General features: G+C 53.5%; 1 protein-coding gene across 4 annotated transcripts; it reads left to right on the forward strand.

Annotated features, from left to right (window-relative positions):
• The first annotated feature begins 77 nt into the window (after nt 1-77).
• On the forward strand, nt 78-11,253 carry POLL (DNA polymerase lambda). 4 transcript variants are annotated; one of them, XM_074907598.1, is made up of 8 exons: nt 78-214; nt 483-780; nt 1,452-1,620; nt 4,646-4,981; nt 5,605-5,778; nt 6,720-6,848; nt 8,870-9,038; nt 9,408-11,253. In XM_074907598.1, exons 1-8 carry the CDS (start codon nt 100-102, stop codon nt 9,770-9,772), a joined length of 1,755 nt encoding a protein of 584 aa, XP_074763699.1. In that variant the 5' UTR covers nt 78-99; the 3' UTR covers nt 9,773-11,253. The 4 variants fall into 4 exon arrangements, with proteins under 4 accessions (XP_074763699.1, XP_074763700.1, XP_074763701.1 ...); XM_074907599.1 differs by having other exon boundaries at nt 486-780; XM_074907600.1 differs by having other exon boundaries at nt 79-214; nt 1,434-1,620.
• Nucleotides 11,254-27,626: the final 16,373 nt, after the last annotated feature.

Here is a 27,626-nt window from a genome sequence, read left to right on the forward strand (position 1 = left end):
ATAAGTGAATCTAAAGTTGTGATTGTGTAACACTGTTTTAACAACCTCCCTCTTCCTTACTGTTATTCAGCAGTTGGAGATAAACTTCCCACCAGGCCTATGGAGCCACGAGGTATTGTCAAAGCCTTTCCCAAGAGGAAGAAGTTGAGAGATGACTCACAGAAGAGCATCCCTCCAAAGATTTCAAAAGAGGAAGGAACAGAAACACCTGAGGGTAAGTCCTGCATGCCCATGATGTGGAATGTAATACTTCTACCCTAGTTTGTTAACTGCAGGTTCCCATTCCCCCAAAGGCTGGAAAGCCTGGCCCCCAAGTGTGTTTTCTGTAGAGGCTGTGTCCAGGATGCTTTGATGTGTCCAGATGGTGCCCCCAAGACTGCCTGCCACTGTTGGCGCCATCAAGTCCTACGTGAGCGATGTAGCCCAGTTGGTTTGGGACACTGTTACTCTTGCCACTTAGCTCCTGCCTCTCTTTTCCTCAGCAGAGTGGCTGAAACCAGTCACTGCCTACGTGTTGCAAGCTGGCATTGGCCAAGCCAGGGCGGAGATCTTCCACAAGCAGATTGTCCACAATGGGGGTGTTGTACACAACCAGCTGTCCTCAGAAGTGACACACGTCATTGTGGCTGAAGACATGAACTGTGATCGGGCCTTGCGTCTCCTTAAATTAACCAAGCTACCATCGGGGTTGCAGCTAGTGAAGGCATCCTGGCTAAGTGCTTGCATTAGAGACCAAAAGCTGCTGAGTACTGCCGGCTATGGTGTCTTTATGCCTCGCAGGTATGCAAATACTATGCTGTCTCATTCTCACCTACAGGGTTTCTATCCTAAACTGAACAGTACTAAAATCTGGCCTCTGCTCAAAGTCTCAAACTGCAACTCTTTGCAGCTCCTGTGGACATGACTCAAAGTCACTTTTCCACATACAGACTGTGAAATTTAGTGACTTTGTGACCAGTTGTCGTTCTGTGAGGTAACAAAAATTGTAATAGGGCCCAGAAGTGCTAACAGGAGTCCTGTCACTTGCTACAGGTGCTAAAGGCACCTCCTTCATAAACCATCAGCAATAACAAGATTTCTTTTTAAAATGCTGAGGATTAAATGCTGTTTCTTACGTGCAGATGAAAAGCAGAGAGAGAATTGACAAGTAGGCGTAAGAGGAAATAAGGAATGGAGCAGCAGGCAGCCACAGTTTAGGATCACAGTTTTGGCAAAGTTTTGGAGAAAGAGTCTAAGAGTGAGATAGATGGGAGTGGAAGTTGTAGGTCAGCAAGGTGGTTGAAAATTGTGGAACTGAACCAAAACCAGAGTAATTTATCTGTGATCTGAGCGAGTACAATTCATATGGGTTGTTTGCTCCATCCCAAAACATGCAGAAGAGTTTCTCAGTCAAACTTCTGGGGGCTGAGAAGTCTTCCTTCTCTTATACTAAGGCATCTGATCCGTGGCAGGTACCTGGAGGAGGGAGAACTGCATAAAGAGCAGCAGCAGCAGATCCTGGGCAGTGAAGAGACACAGCTTCCAGCAGAGGAGAGAACAGTGAAACCAAATACTGAAGCACAGGTGGGGGATTCCTCGAAGCGAGGCCTGGGCACCCTTGGACAGCAGCAGCTGCCTGAGGTGAGGCTTCCCACAGAGGCCCTTCTCCTTGTGAACAGATCCTGTATGCTGCTTTTCCAGACTAAGAGCATCCCTGCAGGGATACAATGCCAAATTTTCTCACAAAGGGAAGGTGTTTGGATGTTTCAGTGGGTTGGTGCTGGCAGGCTCAGGCTGTGGACATGCTTACTGCTGCTCTTTGTCCCCTTAGGTGTTAAAAGTAGAAATAACACCCCTTAAATTCTCATCCCCATCAGAACATTTGCAGCTGAAGCAGTCCTGGTGCTCTGATCAGGCCAAGGCTCACTCTGGTGATCATTTTTCCCCTGCATCCTTTCGAGGAATATTCCCTGGCTGAGAGTGTCCCCCTTTCAGGAAGCTGTCTTTGGTATTTCATCCCATGTTCTTCCCTGAGCCATAGTGACCCATTCTCCACTCCTCAGCAAGCACCCTGTTCAGACACAGGTGCAATGGATCAGGTTGCCACTTGAACGATTGTGGTGATGAACTTAAAATATCTGCGTTGGGTTATTAGTGGCCGCTGCTGTGAGTCAGCTTCTCTGACCTGCTGTTAACTTGCTTTCTTTTCTCTGTACTTTTGCTCAAGTTTGCTGAATTCTTTTGGGGCATTGACATCATTCAAATCTATCTGTAGCAAAGTTACCCCTGACCTCTTAGAGCAGCAGCTGCCTTGCAATGCTGGCATGTTTTCTAACACAGTCCCAAATTTTGTTTCACAAAACTCTGTGGTTACTCCCTAACTGGCAGCCCACCGAGGACTCTTTTGTTTTAGGCTTTTTCTCCCCAGACTTACTATCCAGTGCTCTGTAGGCAGAGTTGACTCCTCCTTAACTGCGTCACCTTTGCAGTTACCCAATCTTTGCTGTTTCATGTAACTCTGATTTAGTGGTAATTGTAATTAATAGATCTCACACTTAGCAGGAGAAAGGATCTTTTGTACTGTTACAGATCCTGTGGTATCTGCCCTGCTTCCTGTTCACCTTTACTTTGGGTGGTCAGACAGCTGTTAGAGTCTGAAGCCTTATTGCAATTTCTCTTTTAAATCCCCTCAAGCAATGATATTTCCTGTTAGTCTGTGCACAAAAGCAATATTTGTAAACGCTTCAGTAAAATCCCTTGTTCCAAGCTTTGGACTATGGGGAAGAGAAGAGAACACAGGAGATAGACTTTAAAGACAGTACCAACCACTTTTAAGACCCAGCTACAACAGTAAAGCTGAAGCTGAAATCTCAGCTTAGAAGTAGCCTCTGTTTAAGCACAGAATCTTTTCTAGCTTGTGTGAATGTTTTTTCTCTAGGAGATGATGAGTGTGCCAGTGTTTCATACTGAACAGGGGCTGCTCTGGGAGTTCTGCGTTGGGATGTAAACTCCTGTGAGGAAACCCTGTTACCAGTCAGACTAGCAATGGTTTTGTGACTGGCATCTGGATGCAGCAGTTTTCTGCAAGGCAGCCTTTGCAAGTAGTGCCAGTTACTCACTGGCTGAACCCTGGGGCTGTTACCCCAGGCTGCCTGCGTCCCTCTTAAGTGGCGTGTTGCCTCAGCTACTGGGCTTCAGCTGCCATCCTGGCTCCTGTGCTGTGCTCTAGACAAACCATGCCTGTCTCAGTCTCACCCAGCTCTAGCAAATCAGCTGCTGTAGGATCCTGGAGTATCTTAGAAGCTAATGGGACTAGTTGTTTTTTGCACATATGGCTGTAAAGAGTCCATCAGCTTTGTTGGCAAAGGTAGAGAGTCAGGGATTTATGTGCTTTTTCACCTGTGTGACACTGCCAGCCAAGAGGGTGGGAATTGCATGCCCCAGCTGCAGAGTTCTTTGCATTGTGGTTGGGTAACGTGGTCCTTAAATGCTTTTTAGGGACTGACTGCTCTAAACATTCTGAGGCTTTGCTGCCCTTAGGGGGATCAGTGTCTTAAGGGAGCTGCATTTCAAGGTGAATAAAACTGCTTTAGTCTATCAAATCCTCAGTCTGATCCAGTTTTCAGAGTTATAAAACAAGATTACAAAAGGGAACCATCCTGCCTCTTCTGCCTAAATACTTCAGCTTTGTGCAGGAATTGTATGTTCAGACCTCCTTAGCCAGCAGAATCAGAGGTTGTAAGATATGGTTTTGACTTAGGCTGACACTCTGGAGAAACTTGTAACAGACTTGTGTGCTGCATGTAGCTGCTGGACTGATCCCAAACAGCCCTGTGCCATTCAGGGTTACTTCCAAAGCAGAGAAGCTCTTGGATCTTTGTCGACTCCTGTGTTTATACATCAGGAGAGAGCGGGACCTCAGTGAGCAAAGCAATCTACAAAGCCTCTGTGCAACTTCCCACTTCTATCCCCTTTTGTTCGTTACCTGAAGCCAAGGCTCATTGTTTCTTAAGTCTACACAGAGGCATCCTAATGCTGAGGGTATCAGCAAATGTATACATTGGTTCTTTCTTCTGTCACTGAGGAATGTGGAGTCCTTTGTGTCATTCCTTCCTCCCCCTTTTCTCTTGCAGATAGCCATGGGGAAAATGGGGGGTTGTAATTTACTACCCTGTTAAGATTTTGTTCAGTGCCTATCTCCTGTCATCTGTATCATAGGGTGGAAGGTGCAGAGTCTGAATGTGAGAGCTCTGGCTATGCAGTCCCCAGACCAGGAAAAGGTTTCCCAGTGGGAGGAGGGAGTCAGGATCTCCCCCAGCCAGGGGTTTCAGCATTGTCATACCATGCTGCTGGCAGCAGTTGCTTGGTGTCTTACCTCAGTTAGGTCTCTGGGGCTTGGCGTGTGCTAGGATCACAGGTGGACAGCAGTCTCTCCTGTGCTTTGTGAGATGTACACGTGGCTTCAAGGGGTGCATGTGTAGCTTGAGATGTGAAGAACCATGGTGTGCATATAACTAACTGCTTCTAGAGATGGCAGTTTGAGCACTGCATGCCCTGGAGTTTGGTTAGTGCTCTGAATTCCTACTCTCGGGAGCAGCCTGTGCCAAGGGGACATGTGAGACATGCACTTATTCTCACATGGCTGCTTTTCTACCTCTCCCTAAAGAAATACTCTGAGAAATACTCTGATGATGAAGACAGCGAAGGAGAAGATGCTAGTGTCACCCAGGGAGATCTGGAAGCATTGATTTCTGGCCGCTACCCTGTGAAATCATCAGAGGAAACCAGTGACAGCTCTTCTGCAATGGCACAGCCTGCCAGCAAGTGGGTTTGTGCCCAGTCCTCCAACAGCAAGAAGGAGAATCACAACCAGTGCATCACAGAGAAGCTGGAAGTGCTGGCAAAGGCCTACTCGGTCCAGGGGGACAAGTGGAGAGCTCTGGGCTACTCCAAAGCCATCAATGCGCTCAAGAGCTACCACAAACCAGTCACCTCCTACCAGGTAAAACACATTCCCAGGGTGATGGAGCAGGGAGATAGATGCAGCATCCTAGCTCTGTTATGAGCCAGATCCCTTCTTCTTTCTGTACATAGAATAGCTTATCTTCAGGCCTGGGAATTCCTTCCTGTGTGGTGACTTCCATTATGGAAGTTGCGTAGCAAGTGCAAGTTGGGATTCACTGACCACCTGCATTGTTTTCAGAACAGCAGAAAAGTGGAGTCCGAGCCTTTTGAAGGCCAGGTCTGAGTACTCATGAAATAAATGCCTTCCCCAGGCACAATGCAGGGATGTTTTCACCTTCCTCTCAAGCATCAGCAACTGGCCACCATCCAGGATAATATATAAAACTAACTGGATAGATAAAATTAACTTGACTGTGACAGTCCAGCCATTCAGTGTGTGAGTGTTTCAGCCCTGTTCTGCATGCTTGGCCTTTTCCACTGGGTGCTGAATCATCGATGTAGCCTATGTAAGCCCGGGCTAGAGAGGAGGCCATCGGGCAGAATTAGTCCTGCCACTTACTGATCACTGATCAAATGACCGACCAGGTTCTGAGTAGGTAGCAGCTCCCCAGCTTGCCCATGATCTTCACTTTTCCAGTAGCAGCTCTTGTTTCTTTCTAGGAAGCCTGTAAAATCCCTGGGATTGGGAAGCGTATGGCGGAGAAGATTCTGGAGATCTTGGAGAGTGGGCACCTACGGAAGCTGGATCACATCAGTGAGAGTGTGCCTGTGCTGGAGTTGTTTTCCAACATCTGGGGAGCAGGGGTCAAGACAGCTCAGATGTGGTATCAGCAGGTGAGTTTAGTGCCTTACACAAGAGGTTTTCAGACTACAGTTTGAAGACTGCTGCTGAGTGTAGGAGAATTAATTTCACAAATAGCTTCCAGTTGCCAATATCCACAGATGGAATTTGAATCTGGTTTTATAGGAGGAGCTACAAGACTGGGTCCCGTTGTGGGTGTGTTTGGGAAGAATGGAGTGCACCCGACTGAGACTTGCATTTGGGTGGGGGTAGAGGGCAAAGATGGGGAGTGGGGGACATGCTGCTTCTTCTGTTGGCATCATTGCTTGGAGCTCATCTCAGACTGCTCATGGAAACACTGCTAAGAACCAGGGTTGAACCAGGACATCCTGGCCATGAAGGCTCCTGATGCAGTTGCTGGCCTCTTGGCCTGGCTGGCTCTGATAGCTGTCAGAGCAGCCGTCCATCTTGTCTGGAAGTTGTAAAAATGAGGTTGAAGTAACTGTGCCAACTGGAGCAACCCAGCCACTGGGTGGGTTCCTTCTTTAAAAACAGTTTGTCTCCTGAGCACAGAGTGAATGAAGCCTGTTTTCCTAGAGTGTTTGGTTTGTGACTCTGTTCTTGGCTGTCTTAAAAATATGGTTGTGTTCATGCTGTAGGCTTTACCTCACTGGGATATTCTAGGTGTTCCTTTACTTGCATTACTTGTTTTCCTTCAGCTGTAGGAACACAGTGCCTTAAGAACAGTAGCCTTCTGTCAAGTTTAGTTAAGATTCATAGTCACTGTGGGGTGGAGATTAGAGGTGTGTGTGGGTAGTGGGATTGCCTAAATCCCTTCTTTTAGGAATCAGGCCTTAAGTGAGCTCTACATGTGATCTCAGAAGCTGTGACTGGCCTGGACTTGAGACAGGTTAAATACAATCTCCTCAAATCTTGGTATTTGAAGAGGAAAGTCTCAGTAGATGCTTGAATGTCATCACATGGTCTCCACTAGGGTTTCCGGACGTTGGATGATATCCGCACCAAGGCAACTCTCACCAGCCAGCAAGCTGTGGGGTTGAAGCACTACACGGATTTCCTGGAGCGCATGCCTCGGGAGGAAGCCGCGGAAATAGAACAGACCGTGAGTAGCTCAGCCCCAGGCCCTCAGAGTGGATTACCTGCTGGGACCTGACAGGAGGGTGCATGCTCTGGAAATGTCCCTCGCTGTTATAGCTGAGCTCTTCAGCCTCTCCTCTGAGCAGCGTCAGTGCTCGGGGAACCTTTTTTGGGCATGGGCACACAAGGCACCCACTTTGTCCCATAGGGAGTTTCAGTTTCAGTGACTGGTGAGGAGGAGGATACTTCGTAGGTATCAGTTCTATGCACTGCTTTGAAAAAGGCTGCATTTGGCATGGTGGGACGAACAGGTTCCTGCCTCTCATCTTCCCTGAGATGTCTCCTTTCATCCGAGGCCCCTGAGCTGTCTCCCTGGTGCTGCTTCTCCAAAGGAAGCTGTGGGCTGGTTATTGGGGGGAGGACAGAGCATGGATATCCTTGCTGAAAGCAAAGGGGTCCAGGCTGCACATGGGTGCTGCCTGCTCTGGTATGCCATGGCACTCCAGGATTATGGGGTGCTAAGACAGTGTACCCTAATGTGAGCAGAGAGCTTGGGGGACACACTGTCATTGCTACCCCTGTGCTCTCTGATCACCATGGAAGCAGCAGCCAGCGTGACCCTGTCACTCGGCCACAGGGCCTGGCCACGAAGAATACATTTCTGCCAGGCTCCTGCTGGGGTGTCAGTCCTGCGTGCTGGATTAGCCATTTTGGTGGTGAGTGGTCCCTTTCCCAGGCAGGCTGGGTCGAGGAGCTGGCTCTTGGGGGTGGGTCTATTGTTATCTTGATGGGATTACTGTGCTCCCCTCCATACACACTCACACACCTCTGATCCAGGCCCAGGAGAGAGAATGAGGGATTAGTCACTGTCTGTGCTGCCTGTCACAGTGAGATCTGAGGAGCTTTTAGGCTCTCGGGTGGGGCTGGGAGTTTTCCAGAAATCTTCATTTAAAGCCAGAAGGGGGGCAAGGACACCAGAGGAGGGCTTGCTCCGCATGAGAAAGGCTTGTGGCTTCTTGGAGCATCTCTGGGGCAAAGGTTAATGGGTTTATCTCTTGCTAATGAAGGATGATCACCAAGAGTGACAAGGGGCTGTGGGCATGGACACTGCCTTCCTGAACCCCAGCCTCTGTGATGGCCTCGTCACTGGGAATTGCTGAGCCCCTAATTATTTGCTGCCAGCAGGGTGATTGGCACAATCAGACCAAGAATACTTTACTCCTGTCCAAGGACTTGGGAGACTTTCTTACGCATTTAATGAATGAAGCCATCAGAATTAGCACTGTCTGCACAAAACAGGAGCTGGGGTCCAGCCTGGAGTTGGCTGCTTTAGGGGATGTTCTGATTGTATGTGTCTGACTGCTGGCAGCAGCATGTTGGCATCCATTCGGTCTAAAGTACTGGGGCATTTGTGTTTTTCCTGGGTCAGGAAGCCTGGCTCTTCTGCAAAGGCAGAGCTGGCAGGAGTGGACTCCAAGGGACACTTGCAGATTTTTCTGCTGCCTTGGGTCCTGCTGGAGAGATTCCCCGTGGGCCCATCTCTGCTTCTGAAACAGGACCTGTACCATCTTGTGTTGAATTGATTCTCTTTGTGGGCAGGGCTGGTGAGCTTTGCCCTCCTGGCCCACAGGAGAGCTGAAAATCCTCTTCTCTCCTGCTGTCTTAGAAACCAAAGGCTCTGTCAAGTTGTGCCATACTTTGACTCCTCAGCATTGCTGCAGCTTCCTGCTTGTCCCAACCCAACTTCAACCCAGTGCCCCCAAGAGCTGATGACTGATGGTAGTGTCGTGGTAGATCACTATTGTGTGGCAATGTGCTGTGCACCTGCAGGGCTGGGTGGACCCCACCCTGGCTGACGTGGCTACTGACAGCAGGCCAGCCTCCTTGGTGGGGCAGCTTGCCATGCCTGCCAAGCGTCTGCTCTGTGTGGAGACCCTGGAGATGCAGGACAGGCCACAGGGCAGGCACAGGATCCTTTGCTGCCTTGATGGAAAGGGCATGAAGAGACTGGTCTCTGACTCCTCATGCCTCTTTCTCTTCTTGGAGGTCAGACAAGCTGCCCTGGCCCTGAAGCCTGGCCTTGTGTGTGTGGCATGTGGCTCCTACCGTCGGGGGAAACCCACCTGTGGAGACGTGGATGTACTGGTCACTCACCCAGATGGGCAGTCTCACCGCGGGGTGTTCAGCAAGCTGCTTGACAGTCTCCACAGGAGCGGTAAGAGGGCTGGGGTCTGGCTCACAGTGCTTGAAGCTGTTCTTAGGATGGCCAAGCTGAGGGGTCAGTGAAGTAAATGACATTGGTTGAAGGGCAGGTGATCGCTTTTCCCAAGAACAGGACTTCTTGTAAGTTGTTAAGAATACTGCCCTCGATCCTGGCCCTGCTCCAGTGGTAGCTCCACAGCTAGTGCTAAGGACTATTGATGCAGCTCAGCATGGCTTCTGCTGTCTGCATGAGCCTGGGTTGTCTTCGGGGTCCCACAGCACATTAAGACACACCTCAGCTGCTGTCTGGACAGTGGGGAGTTTGGGGTGGAGGTGTCAGTCTCTACCATTCAGCATTTCTCTGCCTCTCCTCTCTCCCCAGGTTTCCTTACGGATGACCTGGTGAGTCAGGAGGACAATGGTGATCAGAAGAAGTACCTGGGGGTGTGTCGCCTCCCCGGGCCAGCACAGCGTCACCGCCGGCTTGACATCATCGTGGTGCCTTACAGTGAGTTTGCCTGTGCCCTGCTCTACTTCACCGGCTCGGCTCACTTCAACCGCTCCATGCGGGCCCTGGCCAAGACCAAGGGCATGAGCCTATCGGAGCATGCCCTCAGCTCGGCCGTGGTGCGAGGCCCTGGAGGCATCAAGGTGGCATCTGGTCATACTCTGCCCACTCCCACTGAGAGAGATGTCTTCATTCAGCTGGGGCTGCCTTACCGGGAGCCCTCGGAACGGGACTGGTGACACCTGGTTGTCACCCAGCACCCTGGGCCTCCTGCTGTGCTGCTGTTTTGAAGGGTGCTGGTTTCCCCTGTGCTGCTCTGTGGTGACTGCAGACTGAGAAACATCCCAGAAACATCCCAGAAAACTGGGGTTCCTTGCTGCTGGTAGAACTGTGTGGCTTCACTCAGCAGAGGCTGTGGGCTGAAACCACACTGGAAGCGCTGTCTGATGGCACGGGCAGCATCTGGCTACCAAAAGGTCTTGCTGCTTATCAGCTACCCTGGTCCTGCTCTCCCTGTGGAGCTTTGAGATCCAGCCCTCCCAGTGCTTGGGAACAGGGGAAGTGGGACACCCCAAAATCTATGTCCTGAGCTATGTATTGAAGGCAACAGAGGTCTGGCTTGGCCCTGTAACAGGCCTTCCCCCTTTTCACTACTGCTGGCAGCTGCTACTGTGGGAATCATGAAGCATCCTGCTGTGCTGCTGCTGTGTCCTTCCTCCATCTGAGCTGACTTGTGTCCTCTGGTGGGTCTCATTGCACAGGGCCAGGTTGCTGCAACAGCCGCCAGCTTCCCCTGGTGACAGGGAAGCCTTGAAGGAGGCGCAGGGGACCTGATGTGCTGTGCCAGCTTTCTCTGACTGTTGTGTGCCAAGGATCCTCCAGTGCAGAGAGCTGGATGGCCCTGACCTGGCCCCAAGGGTTCCTTCCCTCAGTGCAGGAGAGGAGTGGGCCTCACAGCTCTGAGAGCTGTGCTTGTTAAGGGTTTGAATGTAACGGCACTGAATGTAACCCAGCAGGGCTGTGTGCTTGTGCATAGGAGGCACAGAGGTAGAGAAACACGAAGAGATAGTTCTAATCTGGGAGAAGCAAAGCTTTCCCATTTTGTCCGTGTGGAAGCCATGGAGTCATTTGGTCTTTGATCAGAGAAAGAGTGTGTGTGTTTGTGTATGTGTGTACATGTGGCTGGCCCTGTCAGTTCCATGGGAGTCAATTTTATTTCTCAGGAAACCTCAACTATTTTATATTCTGGAGATGAATTTCCCAGAGACTATCAGTGCTCTGTCTCTGTTATGGGTATTGCAGCGGTTCCTCCTGGCAGAGGTGCTGCTCTGCGGCATCGGCTGCCAGCAACACCGTGCTGGGAGTTTCCGTGCCAGGACCCCGGGGCTGCCTCTGGCTGCTCTCTGAGCCTGGCTTGGCCTCCCGCTCCCTTGTCTTGTGGGGGACCCAGCCACCCCCTCTCTCCACTCTGCCGTGTCTTTGTCACACGTTTGCTGCTAGGGCAGGCATGAGGACATTAAACCTGGTGGGTTTGCACAGTTTCTTGCTGCATTGTCAGCTGTGGCTGCTGGGTACCAGCAGTGGGGCTGGGGTGGTTGCTGGGGAGGCCTTGACCCCAGCAGTGTCATTTGTCAGCCCAGCCTTTCTACTGAACACTTGATGGAAATGAATGTCTTCTGCCATGTCTTGGTGCTTTGAAATTTGAAGTATAATAAATTCCTCCTCCTCTTTTTTTTTTTTTTTCCTTGGCATCTCTGTCTTTTTGCTCTCTGCCCCCTGCAACTCTTCCCTCTGGCTGACCAGGAGCCCCTCCTGTGCTGGTTCGTTTCCCTGTTTCCAGTACAAGCAGGGAGAAGGCAGTGGAGACTTCATGCTATTGGATCACCACTTCTGGCTCTCAGGGCAGGAAGTTGCTGGCCACCATCCTCCCATGGCAGAGTGGGACCCTGCTCTGTCCAGCTGGCCACGTGGCTGAGCTGGGGCTGGCCATGCCTAGAGAAAAAGGAGCAATTCCGAGCTCTGAGCCTTGGGCTCAGCTCTCACTTCAGGTGTGGAGTCAAGAAGGGATTTCTGTCAGCTTTTCCATATTTACCACGCAGGAGGGTGTATGGGAGCTGGACACTGCTCTGTCTCCTGTTCTGTGCCTGGAACACAGCTCAGTCTCATGAGCATGGAAACACTTTGGTTGTCCAAGGGGAATCCAAACAGCCTGAAAGCCAAGGGAGCGCGTGGAGATGAGCAGCAAGAAACACTGGCTCAAAAGGGAGATGGAGAAGCTGAAGAGGGCCAGGAGCTGCTGGGATGGGCATAGACTGGGGCAGAGCCAGGAAGGACTGGGCTGGGTTCTCCAGGGGCAAAGGGGAGTCAGCCCCAGAGCAGGGCATGGGGAGTGCAGGGGGAGCACTCTCTCCCCAGGAGGGCTCTGCAGCCCAGGGACCAGCCCAGAGAGGGTGGAGTCCTCATCCTTGGGGTCTTCTAGGCTTGGATGGGCAGAGCCACAGCTGGGGATAGTCTTGCCCCTAAGGGAGGTTGGATGGGGGCTCTCCCTCCCTCCAGCACTGCGGGGATGTTCCTGGAGGATTTTTTGTAGAGCTTTACGGCTGGCAGCCCTCAGAACGGGCCCATTTCTGCCTGGACTGGGGCAGGGAGCAGAGTATGGGTTTGCTCACCCTGGCCCCTTGGTCAAGGGAAGTTTGCCTCCAGCTCTGGGTGCTGGGGCGAGCCCTTCCTGGAGGGCTGGCTGTCCCTCTCACCAGGGCCATGTGCTAGGGACATCACTGGAGCTGGGGCAGATGTGGCACTGCTGGCCCCCAGCTCCTTCTCCTTTGTCACCCCCTTCTCCAGGGCCACAATTCACACCCTGGAGCTGCAGCACCACATCAAAGCCCTGGCTCTGCTATTTCTACTGCTTTTACTTGGGGGGAGGCCCGTCAGGGGGATGCATGGGGCCAGGGCTGCTCGGGAGCAGTACTATTCATCCAGCCCCTTGGGAAATGGCAGTGAGGGTGGCCGTAGGGCATCCATGTCCTGCAGACACTGCTGGGGGAAATGTTCTGCTCTCAGAGAAGGGGCCTGATGGCTGGCTGTCCCCTCACACCCCACAAATCCCTGCCCAGGAGCTTTGGAGGGGGCAGAGGGCCCTCCTGTGGCCAGCTGCAGGCAGGTGGGCCAGGGATAGATGGGGGCTATCTACCCTGAGTGCAGCCACAGCAGATGCAAAGGGGCAGCAGGTGGAGGAGCACAAGAAGCAGCTCCTCCAGAGCAGCTCCGGGGGGGTGGGTGGTGGTGACATTTCTGGATGCTGAAGGCTCTTGCTTCTCTTTCGTCCTGGTGCAAGGGGAGAAACTCGAGGGGCTGGGCTGGGCTGCCCACTGTGTCATCCCTGAGCTGGGCAGTCCCTCCTGCCCTGGATGGAGGGAACAGAACTGCCTCACGCAGTCTCCTCTTTGTCCTCCTAATCCTGCGCCCCATTCTCCCAGTCACTTGCAGACCCCAAGCCGGGGGCTAACTCCAGCCTGGCATGCCCTGATGCCATGTGCTCCTCTGAGACCCCTCTTCTGCCCTTGCAGCAAGGCAGGACCTGGCCACGCCCTTACCCCAGCACACCACCTGCTTCCTCCAAACCCTGGGAGGACACACTTGCAAAGAAGGTACAAGAGATGGGGCTTCTGGGGTGCCTGGAGGAGGTGGGTGCTGAGCCCCCAGGATGGGTGCAGGCAGGGTGAGCAAAGATGGTTTTAGTCATCTCTAGGGAGGTGTCACCTGGTTCCTGCTTCCCAGGAAGGGGCTTTGGCTATTCCTCCTCACCAGCACGTCCCCTTCCCACCCTCCCCGGCTGAAAGTTTGATCATCCTGAAAATTAAAAATAAACCCAAACACAGTGGCACTTAGAGAATGAGCAGAAAGTCAGGGAGCTAGGACAGGTACTCAGCTCCTGCCGCAAAACCCCTCACTCCCACCCTACCATCCCTGCACACCCAAGGTGGGTCCAGACTTGGGGCTCAGTCAATTCCTGTCCCCCCATCAAGTGTCTCTCTGTCCCCCGGGGTGCAAGGAAGAAAAAGTCACTGCAGCTCTGAGTGTTAGGCAGCTATTACTACCCTGCAGGGAGGACACCCATCCTTATCTGTCATGCTTGTCCTTGTGCTGGGGTTGGGGGAAAAGGGGTGCAGAGGGGGTGGTTTGGCTCCTAACACTGGTGTTTGTATTAATGAGTAAATATTTGCTAATGGCAGCAAAGCCAGGCGAATGTAAGGGAGCTGCTCCCCCCGCCGGAGCAGGCAGGGAAATGAATATGAATTTATCATGATTAGGTGAACCCAGCAGGGAGAGCAGGAAAGAGAGGGCTAGGCAGGGAGGGGGTGGGTGAAGATGGATCTGTGCAATAAAATTAAATAAGGACACCAAATAGAGTCACTTCTCATGCGCCTGCCTGCCCTCCCGCGTGCGGGGCCTCTCCCGCCTCCCGTGCTCCTCTGGCTTTGCTGATTTCTCTCTTTCCTTAAATTTATGAGGCCAATTATGAAGATGAGGTTGGAAGTTCTCGGAAGTTCACTAAATGCAAAGTGCGGTCCCTGCTGTTCCCATCAAATTAATTAACCAAGTGCTATTGATGGCCAGGGCGACATCGGCATGGCATGGAGCGCAAGGGAAGAGCTGCTGAGGTGCAGCTGAGGGGGGCCTGGCTGGGGGCAGAGCACCCTGCGGGGCCTCCTCAGGGCCAGTGGATGCAGAGTGAGAGCCCTGCCTGGGCAGCTGGTGGGCAGCAGCAGGAGATGCACCAGGTCCTTGGTATCGCAGACTGTTTCCAGCACTAGTGGTCTCTGGCTGCAGGACGATCCACCCGGGGGATGACAGGGCTGCCCTGATAGGAATGTGGTGTGGCTGTGTGGCAGGATGCTGTGCCATGTCCCATGGTGGAGGCCACAGAAAGGGCTGATGGTCAGCGAGAGCCTGAGTGGATGCTCACGAGGAGCAAAGCCTGGAGCTGGTGCCCACTCAGGCACCCCAGGATTGTCCCCCCCCAGCCAGGTGGGGGGATGCTGACCCTGATCCATGGGGGTGGTCATGCCTGGTAGACAAGTGACTTTCTGTATAGCTTAGCAGTGGTGGTGCAGCCAGGACAGGCCTACTGCCACCTTCCCCAGCTCCCCAAGTCCCAGCAGTCCTCCCTGCCTCAGTTTCCCTACCTGCACGATGGGAAACAACCTGCCTGTGACTTGTAGGTAAGATCTCATGAGTGGAGCGCCCCAATTCAACACAGGCCCTTGGCCATCCCTAACCTTCTTGTGAAGCAGCCCAGCTCTGTGCAGGGCTCAAGGAGAGGGTGGGCGGCTTTGTAGTGGGGGCAGCGACTGCGTGCTTTAAGCACACCAGCTCTTATGGGGCAGATCCTGTGCCTGGAGTAGCCATGTCATGTGTGTCCCCCTCTCCCAGGTAATGGCTTTTGGGGGTGGTGTCCAACATGAGACCCATGTCTGCCCTGTTCCACGGTGCTGAGATGCCTCCTCTGTGCTCACTGCACGTGCGAGCAGCTGGGACGCTGCTGCAGAGCTGCTGCAGCGTGGGGGATGTGAGTCCCCAGGCTGCTCAGGTTCATGTCAGACACCGGGCAAACAGCTCTTCCTTCACCTGTCTCCAGGGGCAGATTCACTCAAAGCAGTTTACACATTGCTCAGATAAGTCTCTCAATACTGGCTGTGCTACAGCGAGTGCTTGAGGTTGTGAAAGGGTCCAGTACTGAGGCCCTGGCTCAAACCCAGAATATCTCCGCTTGCTGCACGGCCACTCTATACCTCAGTTTCCCTCCTTCTTGCATTTCCTGAAGCTGTTCTCTTTTTGAACTGGGTGCAATCAGTATCCCAGTTCCTGAGGAGCCTTGGTAGCATCTAGTGGCTGTGAGATGTAGTCAAATAAAGGCTCAGACCTCACCCCCAAGCCAGCCTTGTTTCACACCAATTATGTGTGCCATAAGGCTCCCTGCTTGTGTCACCCTGGCACAGGGACCTTCCCCTGTAGCGCCATCAGGTCCTGACTTAAATCCTTCTGCAACTGCCGCCTGGGCCCAAGAAAACCAGCATGTCTGAGGAGTGAAAGATGCAGTCTGTGTCCTCGGACCAGGGATGTCCCAGAGGGGAGAGGACACAGAGGTCTCAGGGAAGGCCAGATCTGAGCATCTCTGCATGTGCCCAGCTCCTGGCACGGCTCTGGCCATGTGCCTCCACCTTTCCTGCTCCCACTTCTCTTCACTGGCTTTACTCCTGCCCCGGTGATCAATGGGCTCTGGTCGGGCTGGAAAACAGCACAGAGGCATTTACAAACCCGCTGTCTCTCCAACAGGGCCATAACTCAGGCTCCCCGTCACTGCGGGGAATGGGAGGCAGGGGCTCCAGCGGCAGCAGTGCCGACGTTTCCCCTCTTGTGGTAAATGCATTACTTGCGGATAATTTACCTGCTTATGTCAAGTTTTAAAAAGAAATAGACTGGCTGCTCTGCAGTTCCTGACACTTGCAGTGTGCGTGTGTGGACACACTTGTCTATCCAGAGGAAAAAAGATCACCTAAGCTGAAAGGAGCAGTTTACAAATGCCTGGACTTCAGAGCTGCAGTCTCTGTGTGGAGTCTCTGGTGTCTAGTACTGAGGCTGAGCTCTCGCCATGGTCTGTCCCTCCCTGAGGTCTGCAGCCACCCACCTGCCCTCACAGGGCTGCCTAAATGCACCAGGGGCTTCTCGGGGCTGGGTGCCCCATGCCCCCCTCAGTGTGCCGGCACTGTCTCCTGCCCGCACTTCTTCTCCAGGGCAGAGCACCGGGGGGGTGGTGGTGGGGATGGATGCTGGTGCAGCTGCCCTGTCTCCCGTGGGTGAGGAGGACCTTCCTGGGGACCCTGGGCGGCTGAGAAGGTGCTCCCGGCCGTCCAGCCCCAGTGCGGTGGGCTCTGGCAGCCGCCATCCTCGCAGGCAGCAGAGGGAGCTGGAGGACTGGGTATCGGCAGCTATGGGCAGGCTGCAAGCAGCCGGGGCTTGTGTTGGGGCGCTACGGGCACCTCCAGAGCTGGTCCTCCATCCCCTCTCTGGGCTTTGAGGGGCTCAGCCCTCCTGCTTCATTCTGGGGGGCCATGCATCTTCTCTCTGGCTGGACCCCGCCATGTCCCTTGTCCCCTCCGTAACTGGCCGGGAAGGGCTGCCCAGTGCTTCCTATCACCCTGAGGACCTGCCTGGGGGGACACAGCAAGGTCCCTGGGGAGCCTGGCTGGATGTGATGGGGAGGGGTAAGGCCTCCATCCCTGGGCATCGTCCCAGGGCCAAGGGGGAGTCTTGCAGCACGTGGTGGGCGCCTGTCACTGCCATCCCCCAGTCTCTTGCCCATAGGGAGCTGATTTATGTCTGGGCCAGCCTGCACTGACCTCCTACTTTGGCTCAGGCACTATAACTAATGGCAGGTCAGCAGAGCTACAGCGAAAGTGAAGTGGCTGGTAGGGGGTTGTGGAGGGGAGATGCAGGGTAGGGAGGGGAGGCTGCCGAGGCTCCCGGTTTCAGTGGCACAGCCACCCGGAGCCAGGGACAGCAGTGCTGGAGCAGACATAGCTCCTAGCCTGTCCCACTCCACCCTGTCCTCCACTCCTGAAGACTCCTCCTGACCATGCTCTCCTCCTGCTTTAACCACAGGAGCTCCTGGGTCAGCAGCATCAAGCAGAGGGGTGGCTCTTTGTTGGAGGGAAACCAAGGCACTCATGGCTTCACGAATATTACCAGCAGAGCCAGGGAGGGGACCAGGTATCTAAGCCCAGCCCCTGCCCAGGACTCACTGGGATGAGGGACCAGGAAGACCTGGCACATGTACAGTAGAGTGTGGTGCCACAGTTGGTGGCCTGAAGCACCCTGCTTGGTCTGTTGCTCCCACCTCCTGCTTGATCCATGAACCCTGGGGTGCCGAAATCTCCTGTGGGCATTTACAGTCCTCATGTCGCCCCTGTGGGACATGTGGGACACATGGGCCCTGTGTCACTCAGCCCCATCACAGCATACTCTCCATGTGTTTTGGCAACAAGCCCTGTTTGTTTTCCCAGCTGGACTGGAAAACAGCTGGATAACCAGCCCAGAAACACAGCCAGGCTATGGGAGCTGAGCTTTGGGGACAGCTATATCAGCTGCCACCCCAATCCCTGCCTGCAGCAACTGCTGAGGTGGAACCTCAGCATGGCTGTAAACCTTGATATTCATGTGCCCATCAAGAAGGTATTCCCCGTCCTGGGATGATGTCAGTCTGACCTGTCTGTCTAAGTGGTCTGAGTGGGTTGAGGGGAGCCCTTCAGGATGCTATAAAAACCACCTGCCCTGCTCAGGGTTGCACACCGAGAGCTTCCCACTGTTTGGCGATAAGGGAAAACATTTTAAGAAGTGACAAGAGCACAGGAAGAACATTTCCAACTCCTGAAGCTCTTCGAGAGCATTTGCACAACACAGTGATTTCCTCACTGTCCTGTGCTTGGGACACCACTGCCATGGTGTCATCAGCTTTGCCCTGGCAGTGGAGGGGAAACAAAAAAAAAAAACACCTGACCACAGTCCTGTTGCTTTGAAGGTCTCCCACCCCTTGGCTGCACTGCAGGAGTTCCCTGCTTGCTCAGGATCCTGACTGTCCTGATTTGGCTTGATTTTACCAAGAGGAGCTCTCCCTCTCTCTACAGTGCACTTTCCATGCAGCATGTGCTTGTTTGGGGACTCACCCAGAGGGTGGCACATGTGATCCCAGGGGCACAACAGGGTTCTGAGGTTCATGGACAGTCCCTGGGGTGAAACCTGCACCCCCACGAGGTGTCTGCACAAACCTCTCCCTCAAGATTACCTCTGAGACAGGGCTGGGGCCAAGCTTTTGGCAAATGTTTGTATTGCTGTTGACTGGAGTTAAACACTGGTCTTGCCCAGATTTCAAGTTAATGCTGCATATGTGATGCAGCCTTGCTGAAACCCTGCCTTTGCTCTCTGCTGGGGAAGGATAAGAAGGTAGCAAACCATATCCATGTAAGACATTCGGACTTTCCCAGAGATCAGCAATATCTGTCTGTCTGTGGTAGGAAGGGCTCTTTTTGGGTGGGCTGTATTGCCAAGGGCTGGGCATGCTGGTTGCCCCTGCTTCGGCCAGACACACAGGGCTCCTGCGAGCTTCTGCTGGCACTGCCTGGCCACCCCACAGATTCAATGGGTCTGTCATGGTCCCACCAGGCTTCCTGCTGCTGTTTGCAAACTGCAGCATCTGCTGATGTCCAGACTGACACTTGCTGTGCTTTCCAACTGATAACACACATTCCTGCTCCCTATTTCTCAACCAATAAATATTAACTTTGCAAGCCTGCCAGCATCCTTGCAAGCAACCCACTCCAACAAGTTTATCAAGTCCTTCCCATGACTCCATTTCAGGTCAGTTTGCAACTTTATGGGGGTAATTTTTTTTTTTTTTTTTTTTTTTAGGGTCCTTCTTAGGGCTAAGCCAGGTTCAGGAAACAGCAGCTTGTGGTTTGCACCACCTTTGAGCACTGACCACTGACAAGTCTGGATGCAGCATCCAAAGATCAGCCCAGCTGGGAAAGCATGTCCTCTAGACTGAACCTGCCGCAGAAGTGGGAGATTGGTGTATTCCCAGCCAGCTCTCAGCAAAGGCGATTTGTTTGAAACAATTTCCATGGTCTCTGCACTTAGTTTGGCACCTGGCTTTGGGAGAGCATGTTAAATCTATGCTGCTAGACAGCACCAGAGGCTGAGCTTCTGCATGCTGAAGAAGCTGTTAGAGGATATTTCTGTTTTCGCTCTGAATGGGCCTAAAATTAGATCTGGGATGTAAAAGTTGTTGAGTACAGATAGGTGAGTCCAACTCCAGACTAACAGCTTTTACTACGGAGCTGAGATGCTCCCACTGACAATGAGTGCTGTTTGGGATCAGTTTTGCTTCAGCAGTATTTCAAGTTTGTCAACACCCCTTTGAAGGCCTGGGGATGTAGAAGGGGCAGGGGGAGATGTAAATAAGTGGGAGCTTTAAAAAACTCTCTGAAATGACCAGTAAATCCCTCAGGACATGACAGGAATCACTCATGGATCCTTCCTGAAGAAACCCAGGTCTTCACTGAAAAGAAAAGCTACTTTCAAAAGCACAGTCAAAGCAGCACGGTGCGGTGCCTGGGCAGGGAGCAACCTGCATCTGAGCCTCCTTCTCCATTGACCAAGGACAGTGACATCCCCTGGCAGGTCCCTGTGCCAACCTATCCTTGCGCCTTGCTGTGTCCTGCCTGGAGCTGTGGGGATGCACATCACAAAGCAAAAGAGATGGAGACCCCACGGACGGGCGTAAGGTAAATAACACATGCTGGATCCAGCTGTAACCTGCAGCAGGATGGCTGCTCCATGCTGTGCTGCGGGGTTAGAGGGTGTGCAGGGGCTGCATCCCCTTGGCATCACCCACAGGGGCTGATGAGGGCCGGGGGCTGCTCAGACCTTCCCCCCACACAGAGAAGATGGAAGAACCTCCCCGGTGAGGCCTCTCAGCATGTCTGTAGGGTGCCAGCAGGGCTGGATCCAGGCTCCTCTCTTGGGACCTGGGCGGAAGGCACTGGTGGGGTTATCTATAGCCCACTGAGACACCCCGCAAGTCTGACCACATCTGTGGGTGCTATTCAGATCTCTGGGCAGAATACAGGGAATGAGTTGTCGCCTGCACATCTTCTTTTCCTGTACCCTGGTGAAAACACAAAAGGGGGCTGAGAAAGCGGGGTGGGCAGAGGTGGGGGGGTAGACCAGACTTACCTCCATGCTGGGAAGAGGCAAGGGGCATGCAGGCAGCTGGATGGGTGTGGGGACACCCAGCTGCCTCAGGTGGGTGGCAGTGGGGATATCCAGGCACCCCATCCTGGGGCTGTGGGGTGCTCATCTTCACTGTGCACCCTCATTGGGGGGATCACAGCCCTTCTTCCCCAGGAGGTGCTGGATGCAGCCCTCTCCCGCCCTCACTGGCAGCTGTGGCTGTCTCTTTGCCTCCAAAGGCACAGCCATCAGTGTGCTCCGTGAGTAGGGATGGCCATGTCCCCCGGGGGGGGTGTCTGAACCCTCCCAGCTGCCTTCTCCGAACCTCATGTCAAGTCACTGCTTCCCACGAGCACCCCAGGGACCCCTCGCGTGCTTGTTCAGCCTCACCCCGATGGCCACCCCATCTCTGTGTTGGCCAATGTTGGTGTCCCCACTCTGCAGCAGCTGAGCCTCCACCCCAGTGACACTGTCCCAGCCCCTCTCCACCACACAGACCTCCCCCCGCACTTCACATGCTGCAGCAGATGGTGGAGGTGACATTTGTCTGAGAATGACGCACTTGACGGTGGCGGTGTTGCCCCCTCCTGCCTTCACCCTGAATGGAGGAGCCTTAAGCCCACCTGGCAGAGGCAGGATGGTCAGGCACAGGCTGGGGTGTCCCCCCCCAAGCCCCCACCTCTGCCACAAGCCCCCCAGACATCTGCACCCCTTGTCTGTCTGCATCCCCAGCAAAACCCCTCTCCCTAGGGGCTAGGGCACTGGGGCAACTGGGGGGCATTGTCCCCGAGAGTGAGTGCCCATCACTGCAGGGTGTTTGGGGGGGGGCAGGCGCTAGGGAGTCCTGTTTGTTCTCTGTTTTCTGCCTTAATTAGAACCCAGAGAGACCAGGCGAAATCGCATTAGCGCGGGGCCCCGGTGCGCTGAGCCATCCATCTTTTTTTATTACAGCGTAATGGGGCTGCTCGCGAGGCGCCGTGCGATTTGTCACAGGCCTCGTTCCCTGATAACGGGCATTTGTCATCACTTTCTTCCCGTGTTAATGTCATCATCGGCGAGCTGACAGGCAGACCCGTTGAGGGAGCACTGGCGACAGACCACATCCGTCAACCTAATATTTCCATGGCTGTGGGGATCAGCCGGGCTGCAAACACACATTAAAGTGCTTATGAGGGGAGGAAAAAAAAAAAAAAAGCCGTTGTCATTAATTAAAATGTTAGTGCGAGCGTGTGCGCGGGTGGTACTGCGTGGGGACTGGGGGGGGGCTGCGGCACGGTGGGATGCGGGGCGGTGCGGGTGCGATGCGGTGGCCTTTTAACGGAGCGCGCATCAGCTCCTGAAACCCATTTAAAAGATATTTGGGACTGGGGAATCGGTGGCGAGCGCTGTGGAAAGGTCATTGTTAATAAGGGAGAGCATGCGGGAGCGCGCAGGGAGGGCGCAGGCACTGACAGCAGATGATGGTGAAGATGGCCAACCCCCCATGGGGGGTTTCCCACAGGGTACACTCATGTCATGAAGTGAGCGGCCTCAGCCCTATGTGGCAACAGGACAGGGTTGGGGGGGGGGGGGAAGGTGATCCTGCAGTGGGGTTTCTCCACAGCTGATTAAGGACAGGAATGGGGTGTGAGGTGCGTCAGGGTCAAGGCAGAGAGGGCTGAGCATGGCACAGACAGGACTTTGGGACACTCTCTGCAGCCGCAAGCTGGGAACGTGAGCAGGAGAAGTCTGGAGGGCCAAATCTGTGACAAGCCCCCCCTACAGAAGCAGCCAGCAAGGAGACCTGCCCCAGACACTGAGGTCAACTCAGCAAGGGTGCTCAGGTTCTCACCCCATAATATTTGGCTGTTGCCATGGAAACAGGTGGTGGTGATGAGGAGGAGTGTAGGAAGCAGAGGGTGCATGGTACCCTGGGTTTTCGTGGTGGGGGAGTCTGTTTTCTGTGCTTTTCTGAGGTTCCTGTGAGCATACAGAACAGGGAGGTATGGGTGGCCTTTTTTTCTTTTTTTTTTATAATTAGCATTTGGGTTGTTTGGAAGGGGTTTTGGGTAAGTGTCTCAGACAGATTTACTCCCTGCCCACCAGGCTTCCACAATTTCCTGGTACAACCCCTATTTGCACAGCAAAGTGCGACTCCAAGAGCTCTGATGAAGCCCAGGGGGATCCAGAAATGGGGACCAAAATGCTTCCTCTGCCCAAATCCAATCCACAGGTCCCTGGGAGAAGTCCCTCATGTTCCCAACTTGTGGCTGGACATGGTGCCAGAAGATCGGGCACCAGGTGGCCTGATGGCCCCATGGCCCAGGTGACATGGTGCCAGAAGATCGGTAGGGAGCAGGCAGCCATGGGCAGTGCTCAGGCAGCTGTGGGCAGTGTTCAGACCCTGCCTACTGCAGAAGAGGAGCCTGAGGTTTCAAAAATGTGGCTGTGCACGAGCCTTTACCCCCACGTCCCCCATCCCAGGGGATGGGCAAGGGCAGGCTGTGAAGAGGGCCACATGTGTCCCACAGAAGGCTCCCAGCACTTTCATTCATTGCTCTTCTCTTTTTTTCTTCTTTATTTCTGTCCTTCCTTGTTTCAGACACAGGCTCTGTGCACGGGAGAGTCAGGTCTGGGGGGGAGATACATGGCTTTTTAGAGACCTGAACCCTTTATGTGTGTGCACACAGACACACACCCATGCACACACACACCACACCACCCCCCTCGAGTCATTTTTATTAGTGCACCCAAAAGTTTGGCTCCCCAGCCAGGGCCTGGGGCTGTCACCCAGCTTTGGGGGTTTCTGGGATGGGGAGATCTGGGAGGGGGGTAATTATCTCCAAGTGCTGTTGGGGAAACTGAGTCATGGAGCAGGGACATGCGGTCCTCATCCACACCGTGGTTACGGGTCATCCCATCACCAACAGCATCCGACAAGTTTGCAGATGTCAGGGAAAAGGTGTCTGGGAAATTTTCTCAGTCCTGACCGGAGGTGGCCGGGCTCCCAGCCTCGTGACATCCCCAGCCAGGTCACCAGCACCCCCCGGCAGCAAACCCTGCCACCAAACCCCCCCTTCACCCCAGGTCCCCACCATAAATCACTGCCCTCCATTGGCCGAGGACCTTTTAAAAAGGATTTATTAGGGGGGATTTAAGCACAGGCAGCAATACGGTTTCATAAATCGAAGGGCAATAGTGCTCATCATTACCAGTTCATTCAGGGGGTGGCATCCCTGCTCCCCCCATTCCCGTGGCCATGCTAACAGCCCCCTCCCCAGCGCCGCTGCCTCCGCCGCTCCCCTTCGCCTCCCAGTCTGTGGAGACCAAGAGCGTGGAAAATCCCCAGACAGGGAGTGTAAATGCTTGTTCTTTGTAAATGAAGAACATAATTAACATTAAATTAAGGTAATACAAATGAAGACAACACAGAGCCTGACAGGATGAGTGTTTGGGGAGGCAGTAGAGAGAAGTGATTCATATTTTTAATTTACTGTACAAATAGACTAGCAGGGCTGGGGGGAAAAGGGCCATCCAAGTGGAGTGGGGATTTTTTTTTTTTTTCCCACTGTTGTTTTGCTGTGCTTTAAGCACACAATGACTATTAAAGTCAACTGCCCATATAATAGGACATCTCCTACATGACTGCTCTCCGAGAGGCAGCTTGCTGTAACAATAAATTCTGGGAGTGCCATCTGCTGGTGCGCACCCTCCGCCGGGCACCCTTGCCTCGGCCACCCCGATGCCGGTCACCCACACCCCAACCAGCCCCGGCATCCCGCACCTGCTGCAGAGACCTGCTCCTGTAGAGCACTGGCCACAGACCTGCCAGCATTAATACAGAATTATTATTTTTCTATAGGTTAACAAACACCTTTTTTTTTTTGTCCTAAATACACCCTTAATTTTTATTTTTTTTTTTTTTTAAAGAGGATGCCAGGGAAATATTTTCGGCTTTTAAAAGAAACAAATCACTGTTCTGCACCCCTCCGAACTGCTGGGTTTCAGCTGAGTGCCCATACAGAACACAGTAAAAAGTCACCCATTTTAGGTTTTTCCCTGCAAAAAGACTCTTGACCAGCATCCGTGTTAACCACAGGAGCTGGCTCTGCACTTTAAGGAGATGAGAGTTCTGGGCTCAGCCTGGGGACACCGCGCTGCAGGACGACTCAGCCAGGAGTGAGACAGGTTTACCATAGCAGGAGGGTGTGCATGGGGCTGTGGCAATCTAGAAGGGGCACACAGCCACCACCACCACCGCGTCCTTGTCCCCTTTCCTGAGGAAGTCCTGCCACCACTGTGCAAAGCAGAAAGCAAAGGCACCAAGAGGACCCATTCCTGGCTGAAATCACCCTTCCCAGGCAGAAGATACCCTGGGACTGTGCCAAGAGACTCCCACTCTATGCCAAAACTGGAGAAGGTGTTTCACCATCTGGGGGGGTTTCTTAATTTTGGGGGTGCAACCTTTGCTCTCTGGGTCACTTATGTCCTGGCCAATTATTACTGTCAGCAGTGTCTGTGGGTCTGGGGCTGGCTGGGATGGTGGTGGTGAGGAGCTGGTCCTGGTTCCTTGCTCCATCATTTGCTGTGTCTTACTCCTTTGCTGCCTTTTCCTCTCCCCTTCTACGGTCACCTGCTGATCTGCCCCCAGGGTGCCTGGGACAGCACCAGCCCATCACCTGAAGCTTTGCCAGCTCCAAAGTGCAGCCAGAGCCTCTTTAATCTCTCCCCTGAGGCACTGGGAAGGGCAGAGGTGCTGGTGCAGGACAAGTCCCGTAACCAAAATGAAGATGTTTCTCCTGCTTTTGCCTCCTCCACACTCTGAAGGCATGTTTGCACACCTGGCTGACTAGGAGGATGTGGAGTGCCCCAGTGTGGGCACTGGGAGATGTGTGGAGGCCCATCCTGCAGTCTCAGACCCGCTCTGAGCACCGATGTCAAGCTTTGGCCAGGGCTTGGCTTGCCGTTAGCCTGGGCTGCTCCCCGTGATGTACCTTGCCAGAAGCACCACGTACTCACTGCTGTGCAGCCCCGCAGCCAGGTCTTCTTGCTCCTGAGGAGAAATCAGAGAGGGCTGATGATGGAGCCCCATGCCACACTGGCTCCTCTGTCATCTTTGGACAGCCTTGACCACCTGGGGCCTTCAGGGGTGTAAATCACCCCAAACAGCTCAAATGTGTCCTGGCCCCAGGCTGCAGCCACAGGGGCTCTTTGCAAACTGACCTCCCCACAGGGAATGCCCCCCCTGTGTCCAGCATCCTCCTCCTGTGGCTGCTGCACTGGAGGCACAGACGAGGAAAGCCTGCATGAACCCACCTGAGCTGAAGGGGACAATTGTGCCAGCGCAGGATGGGTTGTGCTGGGGGCTCAGCCCTCCACTGTGGCACCATAAGTTGCTTCGGGGTCCTCAGGGCTGGGGCATGATGCTGTGGTGCAGTTTCAGTTACCCTAGAGTGACAAGCCACCTTGTGGGACTGCTCAGCTCCAGGGCTTCTCCTCTGTTGGTAAGACAAGAGGCAAGGACCAATCCTGCACCCACCTCCATGGGGCAGCGGGATGCTGCTCCAGCTTCTCTTTCTCCATACAGAAGGAGGCAGGAGCCTTGCTGAGGTGACAGGGACAGTTCACTGTTAGGACACATGGTGAAGCTAGTGAAAGAAGGTTTCAGCCTTATGGGCTTATTGGGTCCCCATCATCAACAGGATGCATCCCCCAGGAGCCCATTCCTGCTGGAGCCATAGGGACTGGGAGCACTACCAGGGTGTGAATGCTCCTTGGCTTGTCTGGCCACAGCCTGGGGACACTTGCTGCCTCACCAGCCACCAGTGCTGGTGCAGGGACACCAGGGTGTGTCCAACAAGACTTTGTCAACTTCCAGTCAGGATGTGAGTATGCACCTTGAGCCAGGCACCCACTAGGAGAGTTTCCCTGCAAGACCTGGAGATATCCAGTGGTGGACCATGACTATTTCCCTGAGGAGCCCATTTCAAAGTATCTGGAGAGTTCAAACTGGGGCCTTCTTTCCCATTCCAGTTTGGCTGGAGTGAGCTCCAGCCCTCCATATATACGTCAATGCTTAAACTCACTCACCCTTCAACATTGGTGACACCATGAGAAGACAATTATGCATTTGGAGAAAGTCACCTTCACCTTCATTTCTGCAAACCTTAAGAGGATCAGAAGCATTTCCAAGCATGAGAGTAATTTCTCTGACTCTTCTTTGCACCTTCTCCAATCTTTGAAGGTCTAGTTGGACACTGCTAGAGGTTAGAACCTTACTCTCCCCAAGCAGAACCAGTGCTTTTGGAGGCCTGAATCCAGAATACTGCTTTGGACATGGCGAAGCAGCTCAGGGCTCACCCAGCCATATTCTTCACAAGAAGCCTGCAGTGGAGTGGCTGGGAATGTCTCCCTGAACAGGGCAAGCAGAGGGGAAGCCCAAATCCTGCTTTTACAAGAGTAACTTGCAGCTTGGACTGACAGCCCTAAACAGAGTTCTTGCCCCAATATCCTAAAAAAAAAAAGCTGATGAGAAGCTAGTGCCCCATGAGCATGGGGTTTTCTCATTCCCACCCTTCCAGGTCCTGATGGAAGGAGGATTGACCTGTCCCTTGGTGTGGGACCCTCAAAAGGGTCCCCAGGAGAAAATGCACCCGAAAGGCATGACAAGATTTTGCCAGTGACCTCCAGTCCTTGGAAAGAGGGGACTTCTGACTCTGGTGGTGTCTGAATCCCTGCCAGAAATGGGTCCTGACCCATGTTTCCCAGGTCTGCCCCATCTCACCAGCCAGCACAGAGCAGTCCTTGGCCATAAGGCAACACCCTGGTTCCTTAGCTGCGCCAGGACTCCAAAATGGGGGGCTGCTCCCAGGGGGGGCCATTGCCTCCCACATGGAGGGCAGGGGGCATCTTCCAAGCCACCCCACATGCTGGGTGGGAGAGATAAATAAATACCAGAATAAATAAATACAAGTGGCAAAGAGGCCTGAAATGATGCTGTCGTTTGCTGGGAATGAGAGACACAAGTGTAATTTAGGTTTTGATATTATGAAAGTCTCGCTGCTCTAAAACAGCAGGGCACTCAGTGCCTCATTAATAAAGGATAAACTTGGAGTCTATTTACAATGCACTTTTTGGGGTTATTTACACTCCATTATACATATGTAATGCTGCACATATTTACCGCTCTGTTCTGCTGCCGAGAGCAGCCAAGTCGGGAGGGAGACGGAGTGGGAAGTGGCTGATGCTGTGGAGCTGTGACCCCTGCTTTGACTGATGGCCTTTAAATGGCTCGAGATGCAGGGTTGTCCCAAGCCAGCTGCT

Source organism: Athene noctua, chromosome 5 (assembly GCF_965140245.1).
Source record: "Athene noctua chromosome 5, bAthNoc1.hap1.1, whole genome shotgun sequence".
NCBI lineage: Eukaryota > Metazoa > Chordata > Aves > Strigiformes > Strigidae > Athene > Athene noctua.

What these genes read in the sequence shown, in the direction of transcription:
- POLL (XM_074907600.1), top strand. Translation starts at nt 100, where the DNA reads ATGGAGCCACGAGGTATTGTCAAAGCCTTTCCCAAGAGGAAGAAGTTG. An exon ending in AACCAGTCACCTCCTACCAG is followed by an intron (nt 4,982 to 5,604) that starts GTAAAACACATT and finishes GTTTCTTTCTAG; the next exon opens with GAAGCCTGTAAAATCCCTGG. An exon ending in CCGCGGAAATAGAACAGACC is followed by an intron (nt 6,849 to 8,869) that starts GTGAGTAGCTCA and finishes CTCTTCTTGGAG; the next exon opens with GTCAGACAAGCTGCCCTGGC.